Raw genomic sequence first — 17,874 nt, 5'->3', positions numbered from 1 at the left:
GTTGCCGTTAATAAACTAGGTTATCACTGCTTATAAAATAGAACTCAGTTAACCATATATATATATATGTATAATACTTAATTTTCAATATTAAACATGTATGTAAATACATGTTATTCTTTATATACATATACACAATTATGATAAATGATAATGTGCATATGTGTACATTATATAACTGGATATTAAATAATAAGAAACATATATGTAGTTGTATACAATTAACCATACCAAGTTGGTACCGGGCGGTGTCCTCTCAAGTCTTAAGCCCCTGGGTTTATTGATGGATGAAATAAGAACAGTTATGAAAAAGCGTATAGCTCACATTTTCTAACTCGTATCAATTTATAGAAAGTGTGTACGGACTATCTAAAATGTTGTTGATACAGGTGGTCACTGATTATTGTTTTAAGCAAACTGTTGCAACATCAACACAAACATCTAAAACATATTCCACCTAAATACACAATTATTCAACATGTTTTAATTATATGATGTTTCAGAGCCCTAACAAAACGAATACTTAGGAACTGAATTACAAGTAGCTATTGATATTATACAAAACGGTTACTGTTAAAACACGCATAAATCGAAATATTTATATATTTCAACAAATATACCTTCTCTGCTTGCCTATATACTAACAATTGCACCTGATTCTATCAAAGCTTTAAGCGTTAAGTTACACAATACGAACAAATCCAGTGTCGGTTTTATCCCAAGCAAGCGAGTTTCTTTGTGCAAAACATGTTCCTGCAATCCCATTAAAACTAGTCACTTACCTTTATTAAAATATTTTTTAATTTATTAAATATATATTTTTATAATAACTATTAGTGTATATAAAATTATGATATAATTTAACTAAATAGTATATATTATGTATAAAAAATTATAACTAAAAAGTATATGAAAATAACCATAATGTATATAAAGTAATTACAAAACAATAAACAATCCGAGCTTGAGCTTAAAAAACTACTCACGAGCTAAGCTCGAGCTTTAAGAATAGAGCTCGAAATGATCCAAGCTCGAGCTCAAGCTCTCGTAAGTTAAACGAGCCGAACTTGATCCTAGTCTAACTTGTGCCCGGCTCGGCTCATTTATACCCCTAGCAACAAATGAAAAATTTTATAAAAAGGCTTTAATCATTTACTTATTAATATGTGCATGTTTCTCATGGCCATGGGTATGTTTTTTAGCTTAAAAATTATAACTTTTTTAACAATTTCACCAAAAAAAGGTTACTCCAATAGAGCTGTCTACATATGGCAAATTATGATATATCTAGAGGATAAAAGTTTAAGAAACTAACACAAAACATCCTTGGTTTTGCTTCTTCGTCTTCTTCTTCTCTTTCGGTGGTGGTTGTGGTTTGATAACCACCCGAATAGCAGCATCAAAAACTGCTTTTACATTCTGTCATCAAGAAAAGATAAATTAAAAAGTTAATAAATAGTTACTGAAACAAGAAACTTGATCAGATGAATAATATTCACACCTGTTGAGTTTTAGAGCTGCATTCGATGTAATATGCAGCGCCCATCTGTTTTCGCAGCTCCTCTCCCTAATAACATTGTTAACCAACATCCAAAATCTGAATATTAATTTGTACAGGTGATGAGGTGGCAGGTCAAATGGTTGTTGATACAGGTCATTTTTGTCTACTTTTTATTTTTTTTATTAATAATTATTGCATTGACTATGATTACAATATTAATATTATTACTATAACAATCAAAATCTTGTATTTGGCCCATTCCCGTTATAGTTAAATGTTGTTTGAGATAGATCACAACTCGTATAGATCCAGTCATAAGTAAATGGGTCGATCTCGTTACAACTACAATTGGGAAGCAATAACAGTAGGGGTGTGCATGGGTCAGTTTTGGGCTTAAACTGAACCAAAATATAAAAATTCGGTTTCAGTTTTATCATTTGGGCTTGCAAATTTTGGGTTAAAAAAATGGACTAAAATAATGAATTTGGGCTAGAAACTTTGGATGTAATCTTTTCTAATTAATAAGTATTAATTGTTACACATTTGGACCTAACATATTTGGGCTACACCACTTACTAATTTCTTATATATTACCTAATATCGGTTATTCGGTTATACAGAAACCGAAACTGAACAAAAAACTTGTTTTTTCCAAAAAACATAAAACCAACCCATCAGTTTTTTATTAGGTTCGATTAATTCGGTTTCATGCACACCACTAAAAAAGCAGCAGAAAACCAACCTGTGCAGTGGTCACGGGTACTAGTCCTGGATGGTCAGCTAAGTAGCGTTTATCCTCGCGAAGATCTAAACAAACAAGCAATCATACATCAAATCAGATTTGACAACACGAGCGGGTCAAATAACGGGTCAAAATGGAACATTCAACTTAATTTTTATAAAATCATACCGAGTTTGGTTCCAGCAAGAACAACAGGGACTCCGGGAGCAAAATGTTGAAGCTCAGGTATCCACTGCTCAAGTAATAATTAGTTAAAAAAATCAACTAAAACACCAACAAATATTATTGAACCATAAAATGATAATTTGTTTTTTATTTATTAATTTACCTTTTTAAGTACATTTTCATAGCTGGCTCGACTAACCAACGAAAAAGCTAGAACAAACACGTCGGCTCCCCGATAACTTAACGGTCTCAACCTGTTGTAATCTTCTTGCCCTTTTGCATTAACAAAATGTTACAAAATATAATTAGAACTACCATAATTAACTAGTACTGTTTTTTTAATTATAAATGGAAATATATGACTTGTGATTGTGGATAAGATCTAACCAGCAGTATCCCAGAGGCCTAAATTGACAGTGGTGCCTTCAACTACCACATTTGCACTGAAGTTATCAAATACAGTTGGTACATAGTCCTGGATTTAACAACATTATATTATTAAAAATTTAAAATTACACCTCATAAACACATAAATGTGTGTCTTGAAATAAACCATCATTAACAAGTAACAGTCTTTCGAAATTAGCATTTAAATTTTGTTATTTTTTTAACGACGACTTTCTTTGTATGTTAGGCCACCGAATCTGACAAACTATGTTGTCTTAACCGGGCCCACGCTGGCTTTAGAGTTTGGCTTGGGCTTTTCCGGGTAACCATACTGTCGACTGCCACCGGTGGCGAAACTTGCACATACATGTCGAGGGGGCCGGACTCAATATGTATAAAGAAAACCATAAACTAGACGGGGTCGGGCTCAAAGTTTCGGTCGGAAATGGGTAAATTTACACTATGTATAAAGATTTTCGGCCGAAAAAGAATAATTTTATACTACAGAGAAAAAACTTAGGGGGTCGGGCTCAAAATTTTGGTCCGAAATGGGTAAATTTACACAATGTATAAAAATTTTCGGACAAAAAGGATAAAATTTACACTACAAAGCGAAAAACGGAGGGGTCGGGCTCAAAATTTAGGTCCGGGTAAATTTACACTATGTATAAAAATTTTCGAACGAAAAATGTTAAATTTACATCATCGAGCAAAAAATGGGAGGGGCCGAGGCCACCCCAGGCACCAAGGCCCACTTGACAGTCGTTCCGTCGTCACAAGAGCAAAACTCTCTAACGCAAAATTGACATTATATTTGGCAGAATTTGAAAACTTTAAGCCCATCTATAAGTTAATAATTTGTGCAAATTTAATAAACCAGATAAAGATTTAGTTACCATAGCCTAGTCCATTAATTCATCAATTAATCTAGGTTCAAATCTGGATTAATAAGAGTAACACATACCATAAAATGGTGTCAAAAATTCAATCTTTTTAAAAAAAGAAAGACACCCAGATATTAAAATGGCCAATTCACAAGATTCCAAAGATGAAACCAAAGAAGCCCCAGAACCCTAGGTTCAAGATTCTTGAAAACAACAATAAAGGCTGCAACTTTATGAAAAAACCAGATGCATAATAATAATAATAATAATAATAGGACTTACAGTTGGGAATTTGTTGCTGGTGTAACAAATAAGCATACAAGTCTTGCCAACAGCACCATCACCAACAGTGACACATTTGATGAACTTAGAGGCACTTGAAGCCATTGAACCAATCAAGAACACAATATTATTATTATTGTAATTGTGAAAATAATAAGAAAGGATCCTATGAGGGTATGAGAATAAAGAAATGAAATGAAGGTTGTGTTTACTTTAGAGGTGGACTGTATGTATGTGTAATGTGTGTTATATTTTTGGTGAGGTGAAAGAAAGACAAAAGATGGAGAGCCTAAATAGGATCACATGATTCCACACCACTTTACATCATATATTTACTTCCACTCTAATTATAATTATGATTATTATTATTATTATTATTATTATTATTATTATAACATATGTAAACCAGATGTTTTAAACCCGAGTGTTACAACAAGAATATTACAGGAATTTGGTACCGGTTTTGATTAGAGGACATATGAGATTTCTGATTGTTGTGACAGCTGGTAGATAGATAGAGGCTACTGTTACCTGGAGGTACAGTGTTGGCGTATGTTGATAAGACAATCGTGCATTTGTGATCCTTTTTATACTGGTTGTCGCTTAAAGGAATCTTGCAGCGTGATTGACTTGAGGACTAGTCGTTCGGTATTGTTTGTTTCTCCCGTGTGTGACAGGTCTCGTGTCCGCGGGCGATGCCCATGAGTTTCTTGTGATGTGTTCAATGATTGTTTTGTGGGTGACTGGGGTTGTCTCGCGGACCTTGTCTAGGACTTATGTTGTCTTTCCTTGGCGGTGCGGATAGGTCCTATCTCTACAGGTTTGTTATGGTATCGGTTCGTGTCATATTAAAAACTTGCTAGGTTGTTTATGTAACTTAATGAAGCTTGAGGGGGTACCATATTATAAATGTTGTGGGGTTACTTGTGCAACTAAATTAAAGTTGTGGGGTACCATATGTAAATATGTGTGTGAGGTTAATTGTGTAACTAAATGAAAGTTGTAGAATGGCGTATGCAAATTATGTGCATGGATTTCGAAATTAAGTATTTAATATGTACTATATGAGCAGTTATGCTAAAAAATGTTATCGTGAGAAGCTCTTATAATGCAATGCATGTATTATAGCGCAAGTGACAAACGCGACCAACGAAAAATGTAAAAATCTAACAACGATAGACACTTGAGTTGCGTGGTTCCTAACGAGTTGTTTTATACACTGTTTTGGTCATTTTAAAGAAAAAATAGGCTATGATTGAAAAAAATATATCTTAATTTTAATCTAACAATGTTTATGTATTTAATGGTTAATGAGCAAACTTTGGTAGTGGTCATAGTTAAATAATTTCTTTTTATGTAAAGGTGGTTGTTATTTTTTTAAGTTATATTTTAATGATATAACTAAGACTTAAGTAAAAAGGTTAGTGTTTCTTAAGAATCAAAACAAAATGTTAGTGGACATATGACCCTTATCCATTTGACTTGTTGTCAAACAGGTTTCACACTCTTTTGTTCGTAGAATAATACAAATAAAAAACATTTTAGTTGTAATACAATACAAAATAAAAGGAAAACAGTAAAATAATATTAGCATTTATGATAAAGTAAAACAAATAAAATGGAAAAAGAAGATGAAAAACATAAGTTAATGTCTAAGGATTCGTGCTCAACTTAGTTTCTTTAAAATTAATATTAGGAATTCAAACAAAAAAACGTATTTATTCTTAAAATAAAACAGCCGAAGCAATTAGTACTACCATGAAAGATACAAACACCTGAATTAGACCTAAAGCTTACAACATGAATGATAAAAGATTGTTAGAAGACTTTTGAAAGTGGTAGGGAATTCCTTGAGTTTGGAGGTGTGTTACGGTGTGTTTCAATAGAGTAATTGTTATTATTCTATAACTTTCGAAATAAAGTAATTATTATTACACTATTGTATTTTATTTTTAACAACATAATTACTCTACTTCAAAACTGTAATTACTCAAGTTATTTGTTTGTTTAGTTCGTAAGTTTATTTGCACCAGAATCCCCCCCCCCCCCCAATTATTTTATAAATACAATATAGTAATGAATAACACTTAAAAATTTTTTGAACGACGAATTTATAGTTTTGAAACCAGGAACTCCCATACCCTCTTAACCCAAGAAGTTTAAAGGTTTTGTTTTGATCAATAGACCCCCAACCTATCGATAACACTCGATGTTTATTTAGTCGTAAAAATATATTTAAAATAATTTATAGTTTTATACCATGACATCCTAACAAGAACATTTAATATACCATGTATGTGGGGACACAAATGGCGTTGTTGTTCATAAAACCACATAAAACTATCATAACATGCTTAGGGTGCTCCCATCCAAACATACCGATTGCAACTGACCAATTAAATTATTACATCTCATTATTTTTACCCAAAGTTTACCGAATCATAAGAGGCGGAGGCAGAGGCGGAGACGGTGTATCCAAATTTACCGATTCAATTTGCCACCCAAATCAATAATGTTCCAGCTTTCCACATTCGAGTTCGCCTACCTAATTTTCATTTTGTTTTGATACATTTGGGTCTCGTTTTTAAAAAGCCTTCAGCGGGTTGTGCACAGTAACTCAACGACACCGAAGAACGATAACTTTGTTTTTGGTATGATTGGTTTTGTCATTCAAAAGGGGTGACAGCGCAACTTATTGACCACCTACCTGCCTCTTTATTATAATTGAATCATTTATTTAGTTAAAAATATAAAACGAGTGTGACGAATAATAAGGGACAGGACAGTGTTGGACCGTTGGAGAACTATCTGACGAACCCGAATTGGGTTGCTGATGAGGCCCCTTACAACCTTATACAAAAATTTGTATCTTACTGAACTTTTTGGGTTAATTAATGCTAATAAAATATATGCATCGGTTAGATTTAATTAACTAATAAAATGATGTCACATGTCACATATTTGTAAGGAAAATAAACTTATGATCATACATTTTAATATAATAGTAAATAATATAAGATATTTCAAATACAAGCATATGTGATGGCATTTATTGCTTTAAATTATCGGTGTCTAGAACCATAATACAATTTCACTAGCCAGCCAACTAACAATAGGGCGGTTGACCCGTGACAAACACCGGTGCACCAACTCCAATTTTTATTTGAAATTTAATTCGTATTTCTTTTAAGAGTAACATTTGGGTGCTAACGAGCCGAGCTGCTCTCGAATCGACATCAAGCTCGAAATTAGATGAGTTGTTTTTAGCTCAAGCTCGAGCCTCAAAATAAAGCTTGTTTAGTTATCGAGGCCAATCTCGAGCCTTGTATGTGAAGTTTGTTTAGGCATTACATGTGTATTTTTTAAGTTTTACTTTTTTTAGGCTTCTATGTATTAATTTCACATTGCGCAGGTAAGCTTTGGCATGTTTATTCGTTTAAGGTACTATACGAGCTCGAGCTGAGCTTATGCTCGTTTTAGGTCTTTCTCAAAATATATAAAAATAATTATAAATAAATATAAGTTAATTAATAAATTTAAAAAAGAGCCGAACCTAAACTTGAAAAACAACTCACGAGCCAAACTCGAACTGTAGAAAAAGAGCACAAAACCAGCCGAGCTCGAGCACACATAAGTCCAGCAAGCCAAGCTTGAGCCTAGTCGAGGTTGAGCTCGGTTCATTTACACTCCTAAATAAAAATACATAAAAACATTTTAAGTATTCGACCTTTTATGTTAAACCCATATATGCATAAATAAATAAACTATGAGGGTCAAAAGATTTAGCTAAAAAGAAGCCAAAATACTATAATAGTATAAATGGTAAAAACACACCAGTAGTACTTGTACTGAATAATTGTATAGTTGTAAATCGATAAAATGGTGGTTATTTGCTTTGTTTTTCTTAAATATGTTTAGAAGAGTGGACATAAAAAATATATATATCACTTTTGGATATTTAATAAACATCACAAGTGAAAGAGTTTGTTGGGGCTTTTGGTATGACTTTGTTTTCAAGTTCTAAACTAACACATTTTCTTAAACTAATTGCAATTTTTAATTTTTTATAATACATTCAAACATCATGGATGATGTGTAAAGTGTAATTAAGGAGAAATTACTTGTAGATTTACATATAAATTTAAATAGAAGATTGTATAAGACGATTTGTATCTATTTCTAAGACGAAGTGTGCAAAGATAACTCTTGATTGAACATCAACAATAGTTGTAAAGTTATATTCAACATAACCACCACATATCTTAGTGTTTATGTAGTGGTATATTCTAACTCTATTGGGATCAAGATTTGACTTCCATCCTTGTGGGGTAGTTGATTTCATTTATAGAAAGAAGATTCAATTAATGTCTACGAATTATTTTGCGGGACTTAACTAGCGTATTCATAGAATATCATTAATAAACACGAACATATAAGAATAGCCAACATCTAGTTTTAATTTTTAAAAGGTAATAGTATGATTGGCTTCACCAGTATGATCGGTGTGTATAACCCAATCAGGAAAAATATATTTGATACTAAAAAACCTGTACAGGTGTTCCTATCGATACATGGGCTTTCGAGTCCCCCTTCCCGTTCCAAACTCTTTTTTTTAACGATGTAAACTACACATTATTTTGTCACGCGTTATTTTCATACCGTGTTATGTACATTATTAAGTGCTAATAAATAGTATTTATTGTCATTTATGGAAGAACATGGATGTATAATAACTTACACTAAGTTGCCATAAAGCTATTTATTGTCACCTTATAATGCTATTAATAGTTTCTTTATTGTACTGAAGAGGTAGGTTCCAGCAGAGCCCAGTTGGACCCGCAAGACTCACCTTGAATAGGGACGTCTGTGCGGTTGGACCCACAAGACTCACCTTAAAAAGGGACGTCTGCGCAAAGACCAACTGGATCTGCAGGACCCACCACGCTCAGAGAGATGACGTCCTTACGCGCAGTACGCAAGCTGTTCCCGCAGGAAAAGCCTCCCAATGGTAACGTACTCCGCATGTTCCCGCAGCTGCGAATACTAGCCATCAGGGAAGGCTATCCGCACTAACAGCAAGGCTACACGCACAAGGCACTAACTCTCAAATAATTCAGTAGTCACCTGAAGAAGGAATGAGCAAGCCGGGAATACTCCCGCACAAAGCCGGGAATACTCCCGCCCAAAGCCGGGAATACTCCCGCCCAAATGAGCCAGTCCGTACGCTACTGGAGGATCTTTTGTACTGTACCTGCCAAGGTATGGACAAAAGATCTGACCAAAGCAGCGACAGCTCACTGACAACAGTACGACGAGCAGCACGCTCTAGTACTTAAAGTCACTATCAGCCGCTGCCTACTCACCAACCCTCATCGTGGCACGTGCGTAGCCTGCAGTTGGTGGAAAAGGAACAGTGCACAGCCGGCCATGTCACTATCAGCCGCTGCCTACCCACCAACCACTAGCATGGCACGTGCGTAGCCCACAGTTGGTAGAACAGGAATATTATACAGCCGGTTGTACCTGCTTGGAAACCTACCTTCGGCTATAAATACTCCAACACCTTGGAACGGTATCATCATCTTATATCTTCATATATTATCTGATATCTGCTCTAGCTATTTCTCTTAATATACACTTATATTCAAGAGCAATCTAGTCTGATTCTCACGCCGGAGGGTGGTCACAAGGAGGTACCCCCCCCCCCTTCTCAGTGACAAGCTCACGGTGTCTGTTTTGCAGGTCATCAGAAGAACAACCATCTTTGCCGGACCTAACCCTCGTGGGAAACATCTACTTAACCCCCAGATTATCCGTAATCTGCCCGGGGTCACTTAGTGTTTCTTCATTGACGCCATTCGTGCATAAAAGCTAGAACTTATTCTTTCAGTTTTTTCAAAACTTCTGGAAAGATGGTTAAAGTTACTCCGGTCCCAAGGTCAGCGAGTGACCAAGAAACCCCGGTAACCACAACCCCAGCTACTGGGGGGAACACCGGCGAGTACACAATTTTTACGAACACTACCCCGGTTACCCAAGCCGGGGCAAGTGCAGTAAACAATCCGAGACAAGCCGGTTACACAAATTTTACGAACACTACCCCGGTTACCCAAGCCGGGGCAAGTGCAGTAAACAATCCTTCACTGGGATTCATTGATACCCAGTTGGAGAAACAACAAACGAGGCTCCCCCGCCAAACACTTGATCAAGTTAAAGCGTGGGCAGAAGCACGTCAGAAAGAATTCCAAGCTGAGTTGGATGAACGTTTACGTTCACTCCAACAGGCTAATTACGAGTTCGGAAACACTCAACAGCTCAACATGAGTAATGAGTGCGAGTATGAGGAAGATTGGGAAGAGTCTGACAGTGACGCAAACCCGCGCCATAGGGCGAAAGAGAAGCGTAAACAAGCGGACTTCCAACCGAGAAGGAATTTTGGAGAAACCTTCAAACCAAAAAACGCGGGTGGAAACCCACGTGACTTCTCTAAAACCTTCAGACCAACTGTTGCAAATGCGAGAACGTCTAAGATTGCAAGGGACATTGCGGAAGCAATCGCCCCGAAGAGTGCCAAGCAGATGGCCAATATCGGCACATATGATGGTATATCTGACCCAGACGATCATTTGAACAGATTCATAGCGGGGGCAACCGTCAGCAATTGGACGGAACCCACGTGGTGTTACATGTTCCAAATGACACTTGTTGGGGCAGCCAAAGCGTGGTTCCGACCGTCTACCGGTCCACCACATCTACGATTGGGCAGACTTCCAGCAGAAGTTCAGCCAACACTTCAGTCAACAAAGAAAGTATAACGAAGAGCAATGGACAATCCTCAACTGCATCCGAGAGGAAGACGAGTCTTTGCTAGACTTCATCACGCGCTTCAATTCAAAGAAGCTAAGTCTGGGCACTATTAGCGAAGATCTTGTTCGCGCCGCCTTCATCCAGGGCGCGAAAGACCCAGAGCTCATCCGCACCTTGACGGGTAAAGATGGCATGCCATCCACGTGGGATGCCATCATGACAGCAGCTAAACGCTTCGCGGAAACGGAAAAATAACTGGGTAGAGATCTTCCCCAGAGCACAAACCTCTATACACAGAGGATAAGAGAAAACAACGTCCTTACCGCCCGACAAAACAAAATGAGGAAGCTTGGTATTTGGCAGTTAAGGGTAAACTTTGACACCTCGTCCGGCTCGCACCCTCGGTTAGGCGGAAGGGACAACATGCAGCCGTCGAACCGGAACTCTAGATGGACGCCACTCACCAAAAGCATCACCGAAATATTTGCCACCTAGAGGCTCCCATGGCCAAAGGCTCCAATTATCCGACAGCGTCCAAACGCTGATCAAAGCAAATCCTGTGACTTCCACAGGACAAAAGGTCACACCACCGAGGAATGCATAGACTTGAAAGACATCGTCGAAGCATTTGTCAGAGATGGGACGCTCACGCACCTCGTGGCGTAATGAACGCTGAGCAGGCTAATGCGTGTAGAACCCCAGGGGGAAAACACGGATGAAACTGCAGCTTCAATGTTGGAGCCTACATACTGCGTAAACAACGAGATTCCGAACCATGTGCATGTCGGCTCGAAAGGCTCGATGACACCCCCATCCCAAGAACATGGAAGGGAGCTCAATTACACAGGCTGCATGTAGATCAATTCCAAACTTGTAAAAAAAGGCCTAGAGCCACTTCTAATGGAAATGATTCTCCAAATCACATTGACGCTGATGGTCTTACATTTATACTTATGAACTTTCTAGACTGATATGCCGGTATTCACCGCATAAATATGGAAAGAAGTAAGTCGTTGCGTGTGGAAGGCGGCAAAACCCGCATAAACACAAAAAACGGCAAACCTTCACGCAGGTCAGTTATAGGCGAAGATTGGTCATCCCACTAAATGAAAGTGACGGTCCTACCCGCACAATCATGATAGGGGAAACTGAACATTAACCTATTGACAACCGCGCGTCGAAAGGTTAACTTATTCAAACCACTGATATGCCGGTATTCACCGCATAAATAAGTAGGGAAGTCGTTGCGTGTGGACGGCGGCAAAACCCGCATAAACACAAAAAACGGCAAACCTTCACGCAGGTCAGTTATAGGTGAAGATTGGTCATCCCACTAAATGAAAGTGACGGTCCTACCCGCGCAATCATGATAGAGGAAACTGAACACTAACCTATTGACAACCGCGCGTCGAACGGTTAACTTATTCAAAACACTTGGAAAATTGCTAAGTTAAACTAAAGTATGCACGAGCGAATCATATATTGTTTATGCGGCAAAACAAGTGCCAAATTAACCTATAATATCCAGTGAAAGTGGCGGTCCTACCCGCACAAACATTTATATTTCATAAAAAATTCAAACATTACAAGAATGGCCGGGTATCTACCCGCCTACAGAAATATAAATCTATCCTAACGGTGGGAAGGGATCTCAAGGTTCAAACTTCAGGACCACTCCCTCCAAACCCACTTGTACCCGCACCATCAGTTGGCTGTGGCGGTTCAAGGAAAGTCTTGAGAATGGTTAGCCCATCATCAGCAGCAGCAATTTCGTTCACCTTCTCCACCACCGGATGCGGGAAGGTAGCATAATGGTTCACTGCTTGGTCATAGGCAGCTTCAGTGTCCATGTCATAAAGAGGGAAGTTGGAAGGCGGGATTCCCTTCTCAACAAACCCCAGACCAAGCAAGAAACCAGCCTTTTCCCCATCCTCATGAGAAGCGTTGAGGGCTGCGCTCATGGCATCGTCATAAGATGTGTTCGTGAAGATTCGATGCACAACCTACAACAAGAAAAAATATATCAAACTTTTTCCAAGTACAAAGAAAAGCGTAAAGATATTATGAAGCTACGCATACCTGCGACAACGCTTCTCGTAGAAGCCATTCCTAGGTAATCAGAGCTTCTTGGAGGGAAGCTTGAGCTTGGTCACGGGCGCGTTCGGCTTCATTCTTGTTAAGGTTGGCAAGCAACACTTCCTTAGCAGCAGCCTCTTCAACGCCTTTCAGCTTACGCTCAATATGGTCAAGCTTACCCCTCTGATCCAAGATCTCTTGAAGCTTCTTGGCGTCTTCCATGGCCAAGGCATCATGAGCCTGCTGGAGCCTCTCTAGTTTGGCTTTAAGCCCCTCATTCTTGGCGCGCAGAGGCCCAGCAACAGCTTCAGCCTTGGTGGCCCTCGGTCGCGTTCCGCGCAGTTTCCTTAGCCAACCGAAGCTGTTCGTTAACAGCTTGGGTAGCCTTGGAACGGGCCTCGAGCCGGGCCTGAACCTCAACCTCGAGGGCCTTGAAGGCCTTTTCCTTCTCCGCAGCAATTGCGGAAAGTCTCCTGTTCTCCCGGATAGCCCGCGCCTGAGCCACTTCTTGGATACGCGCCGCCTTTAACTTGTCGTTTTCACGACAAAGCAACTCGACGCGCGGCTGCATCCGGGCAAGGAGAATCCGAAGCTCATTTGTCAGCCTACCCTCATGGTAGCTAGACATGGCTTCCCCCAACGCGCCACTTGGGGCCGCGTGACGCGCCCACTCGACGCAGTCCACAGCCGTCCGAAGAGTTGTTCCCCGGCGGATGTTCCACCGTGGAACATACACCTCATTCGAATCCGACACTGCAAAAACAAAAAGCAGTCAGGAAAAGATGATAATAAAAAAAAAAGATTCAAATGTAAGCGGGACTATACCCCCTTACCTTGGCAACCAAGTAACTATAAGTCAGGTGCGGGTACAGTGTCAAGGCAAAACCCTTCACATACCTAGCACCCGCAGGGAATTGAAGCCAAGAATACCTTGGAAGTAAAGAAACTATAAGACGAGTGCGGGTACAGTGTCAAGGCGAAACCCTTCACATACTTAGCACTCGCAGGGAATTGAAACCAAGAAGGATCTTCTGGGCCATGCTTGCGGAAACGGAAATAACATCCCCGCATAGCGGGAACGATGAGAACTAGATTGTTTGAAGCTCCAAGATGGAATTGGTGGTTTAACATAATTGATCACTATGTTTAAAACTACCAAAACCTCATGGAGAATCTACACAAGTGGAACTCAACGCTCCTGACTTGCGAGGAGGTTACAGACCTACCCGCATCATACCCAAAGATCAAGCAGAAAAGTCGGGAATTTCTGCACGTGACATTAGGACTTCCGCGGGAAGAATCCCCATGGAAAACCTTAAAACTAAACCCTTTTCAAAACCCCTTGCTTAAGTCCAAAAGTTCACCTCACTTATTAACAATTCATGAGAAGAACATTGGACTGGGGGGACTTGAAGAGGTAGGTCCCAGCAGAGCCCAATTGGACCCGCAAGACTCACCTTGAACAGGGACGTCTGCGCGGTTGGACCCACAAGACTCATCTTAAAAAGGGACGTCTGCGCAAAGACCAACTGGATCTGCAGGACCCACCACGCTCAGAGAGATGACGTCCTTACGCGCAGTACGCAAGCTGTTCCCGCAGGAAAAGCCTCCCAATGGTAACGTACTCCGCCTGTTCCCGCAGCTGCGGATACTAGCCATCAGGGAAGGCTACCCGCACTAACAGCAAGGCTACACGCACAAGGCACTAACTCTCAAATAATTCAGTAGTCACCTGAAGAAGGAATGAGCATGCCGGGAATACTCCCGCACAAAGCCGGGAATACTCCCGCCCAAATGAGCCAGTCCGTACGCTACTGGAGGATCTTTTGTACTGTACCTGCCAAGGTATGGACAAAAGATCTGACCAAAGCAGCGACAGCTCACTGACAACAGTACGACGAGCAGCACGCTCTAGTACTTAAAGTCACTATCAGCCGCTGCCTACTCACCAACCCTCATCGTGGCACGTGCGTAGCCTGCAGTTGGTGGAAAAGGAACAGTGCACAGCCGGCCATGTCACTATCAGCCGCTGCCTACCCACCAACCACTAGCATGGCACGTGCGTAGCCCACAGTTGGTAGAACAGGAATATTATACAGCCGGCTGTACCTGCTTGGAAACCTACATTCGGCTATAAATACTCCAACACCTTGGAACGGTATCATCATCTTATATCTTCATATATTATCTGATATCTGCTCTAGCTATTTCTCTTAATATACACTTATATTCAAGAGCAATCTAGTCTGATTCTCATGCCGGAGGGTGGTCACAAGGAGGTACTCCCCCTTCTCAGTGACGAGCTCACGGTGTCTGTTTTGCAGGTCATCAGAAGAACAACCATCTTTGTCGGACCTAACCCTCGTGGGAAACATCTACTTGACCCCCAGATTATCCGTAATCTGTCCGGGGTCACTTAGTGTTTCTTCATGTACTCTTTGCTATTGATAGCTAATACAAACTTAAGGATTATCACTACCAAGTCGTGATTATCACTATTGATAGTAAATGTTTCATTAAACCATAAATTGTTGGATGATTCCCGTCATGGTCTATCCTTAACTGTATCGAGTCATGGTCCATATAATCTAATTAAAGTTGTGATTATGGTTAGTGATTTTGTAACAGCTTCTGAGTTATATTTTTCATCGTTTACGATTTGATGAGCAATGTATATCAATTTGCACTTGAAAACTACTTATACATCATGATTGATCTGGAACTAGATTTTTGTCTATGTATAAAATCTTTAAAAAAGAAAACAAGTTTTAAAACTTTTTTTTTTGGAATGAAAAAAAACATAAAACTTTACATTTCATACTTTTTATATAAATTAACTAAAATGATATAATTTTGAAAGTTATATTACTTGAAAACATCTTATATAAACATAAATGCATGTTCTTTAAGTTTCAAAGATGTATCAATCATCAAATAACTTTATTGCATTATTGAGTCAAATAATGTAATTTCATAGTACATGATAATATCATCACTATACCTAAAAGGAATAAAATATTACGAGTTCAACAAAGAGACGGCCAAAAAACACTTATAAAAGGTCAAAAGTAGCTCTAAAGCAAAGAATTGAACCATGTACAATGATTTTGACACCTTGATTAAACATGAAGCATGTAAAAATATTACACAAAATCAAATAAAATAAACATAGTTTTTTTAATGTTTTTTTTTTCTTATTTATTTGTATAATTTCCCTATGAATTTGACAAATCCAGGTATTTGATTGTTAATCTTTTAAGTTTAGTTCACAAAGGATGAAAATCATTTTAATAAAGAGTAGATTATGTATCTGACTTTATAACACTGAAATAGTCATGTCATGTTAATTACATTGTGTTCTTCTTTAGTGGGTGGACCGGGTCAACACTTTTTAAACTTGGAACAGAAGAGTGATCCATTTGTCAGGGTGATCCTAAGTGTATGAATCATTGTTGTTTAAAAAATAAAATAAAATAACATGCATGTATCATGCACATTGTTTTAAAAACCGGTTTTTGAACATCACCATATTGAACTTTGAAATTATACAGTCAGTTGTACCAGGAAATTCAACTGTGTTGGCTAGGTAATTCTATAATTCCATAAAAACACAATTAAAACACAAAGATTAAACAAAACGTACATGATTTTATGGTATATAAAAAAGGCCGCTAGATTAAAAAAAAATGATTGATTCGATGGTATAGGAAAGGCAGATAAGATAAAACTTTTGATCAGATGTAACTATAGGTTGCTAAAAATATTTGGCTAAAGTCAACAATGAAATTTACTTAAGGATTAAATCGGTATGACGGTAAACCAATATTACTATAGTTCAAACTACAAACCGTCCGTCCAATTTACCGGGCTAAAATATATCAGCCACTTATTCGACATCCAATTTAACCGGTGTTAGCGGCCAGTATAAACCAGTTTTTAAACATTGATCGTGCATAAATTATGAATTTTATGATGAATTCATAATAAGTCATAAGTCATAACCAAACTATTAACAAGACAGCCTTTGGGCTTACACCATACAAAACCATAAGCCCAAAAGTCAACATGTCCAAAGCCCAAACCTTAATAGCAGACGACAATAATTATTATTATTATTATTATTATTATTATTATTATTATTATTATTATTTTACTATATATAAATGAGAAGTTTGGTGACGCTGAATTATGACTGGTTCATTTTGCAGTGTGTTATTGGGCTAAGTTTTTTTATATCTTTATTTCTGTATTAAATTTGAATTCGGTATTTTATTTGTTCTATTTTAATTTTGATACAGTACGAACGTGATTGAAACCGACCTAATTCGCTTAGACTTACCACATTTTGTTTTTGTTTTAGTTCCAATACTGTAACAAACGTAACGAAAACCAACCGAATGCAGATTCTTTTTTTTAGTTCTGGTTTTGTAGCGAACGCAACATAAACCGACCAAATTTGCATAGACTCGCCACCTCAACGCTACCAACACTCAAGTTTTACCAACCGACCCCACCTCAATGTTTATAACTTTTTTTGTTCTAGTTACCATACAATAACACACGTAACCAAAACCGACCGAATTCGCATCGACTTACCACCTCAACACTTAGGACCTAACGCTTGGATTTTTCCACCGTCCAGAATCACATAAAAAACCAGTTACAAATATTTACAACCATATTATTGGCATCTCAGCTGTTACATAGCTAGCACTCGGCAGGCGGCAACAATAATATTATTGACCAATTTTAGCCGGCCCAACATATATATATTTTGTATTTTCTGTTAAGACTTTTATTTCAACAAGTCTAACCTCTTTCCATTGGGCATTGTTCACAGCTTTTAGTTGTTAACAACATCTCATCACATTGTAAATTCAGCCACCTTTTATGTGCATAATATTATTAATATAACTTCATCAAGTTCAAAAACAAAAAACCAATACTACATAACCTATAGTCCTATACTACTCAAATTGTACTCAACTTCAAGATACATTTAGATAATAATAATAATAATAATAATAATA

The 17,874-nt window shown here is 38.1% G+C and overlaps 1 protein-coding gene across 2 annotated transcripts; it reads right to left on the bottom strand.

Moving 5' to 3' along the window:
• Positions 1-513: 513 nt before the first annotated feature.
• LOC143564299 (rac-like GTP-binding protein ARAC8) lies at positions 514-4,276 on the bottom strand. Of its 2 annotated transcripts, XM_077051616.1 has the most exons (9): positions 4,174-4,210; positions 3,962-4,055; positions 2,796-2,883; positions 2,572-2,681; positions 2,412-2,475; positions 2,244-2,308; positions 1,502-1,567; positions 1,316-1,419; positions 514-753 (listed from the first exon to the last, which is right to left on the bottom strand). In XM_077051616.1, the coding sequence occupies exons 2-9, from the start codon at positions 3,995-3,997 to the stop codon at positions 714-716; spliced, it is 573 nt and encodes a 190-aa protein (XP_076907731.1). In that variant the 5' UTR covers positions 3,998-4,055; positions 4,174-4,210; the 3' UTR covers positions 514-713. The 2 variants fall into 2 exon arrangements, with proteins under 2 accessions (XP_076907731.1, XP_076907730.1); XM_077051615.1 differs by having other exon boundaries at positions 3,962-4,276.
• Positions 4,277-17,874: the final 13,598 nt, after the last annotated feature.

The sequence above is a fragment of the Bidens hawaiensis genome, unplaced genomic scaffold, assembly GCF_021521415.1.
Source record: "Bidens hawaiensis isolate Kalapana, Puna unplaced genomic scaffold, B.hawaiensis_p1.1 tig00021984_1, whole genome shotgun sequence".
Taxonomy (NCBI): domain Eukaryota; kingdom Viridiplantae; phylum Streptophyta; class Magnoliopsida; order Asterales; family Asteraceae; genus Bidens; species Bidens hawaiensis.
The sequence above is the reverse complement of the archived record's forward strand: the minus strand, read 5'-3'. Positions and strand labels throughout refer to the sequence as shown.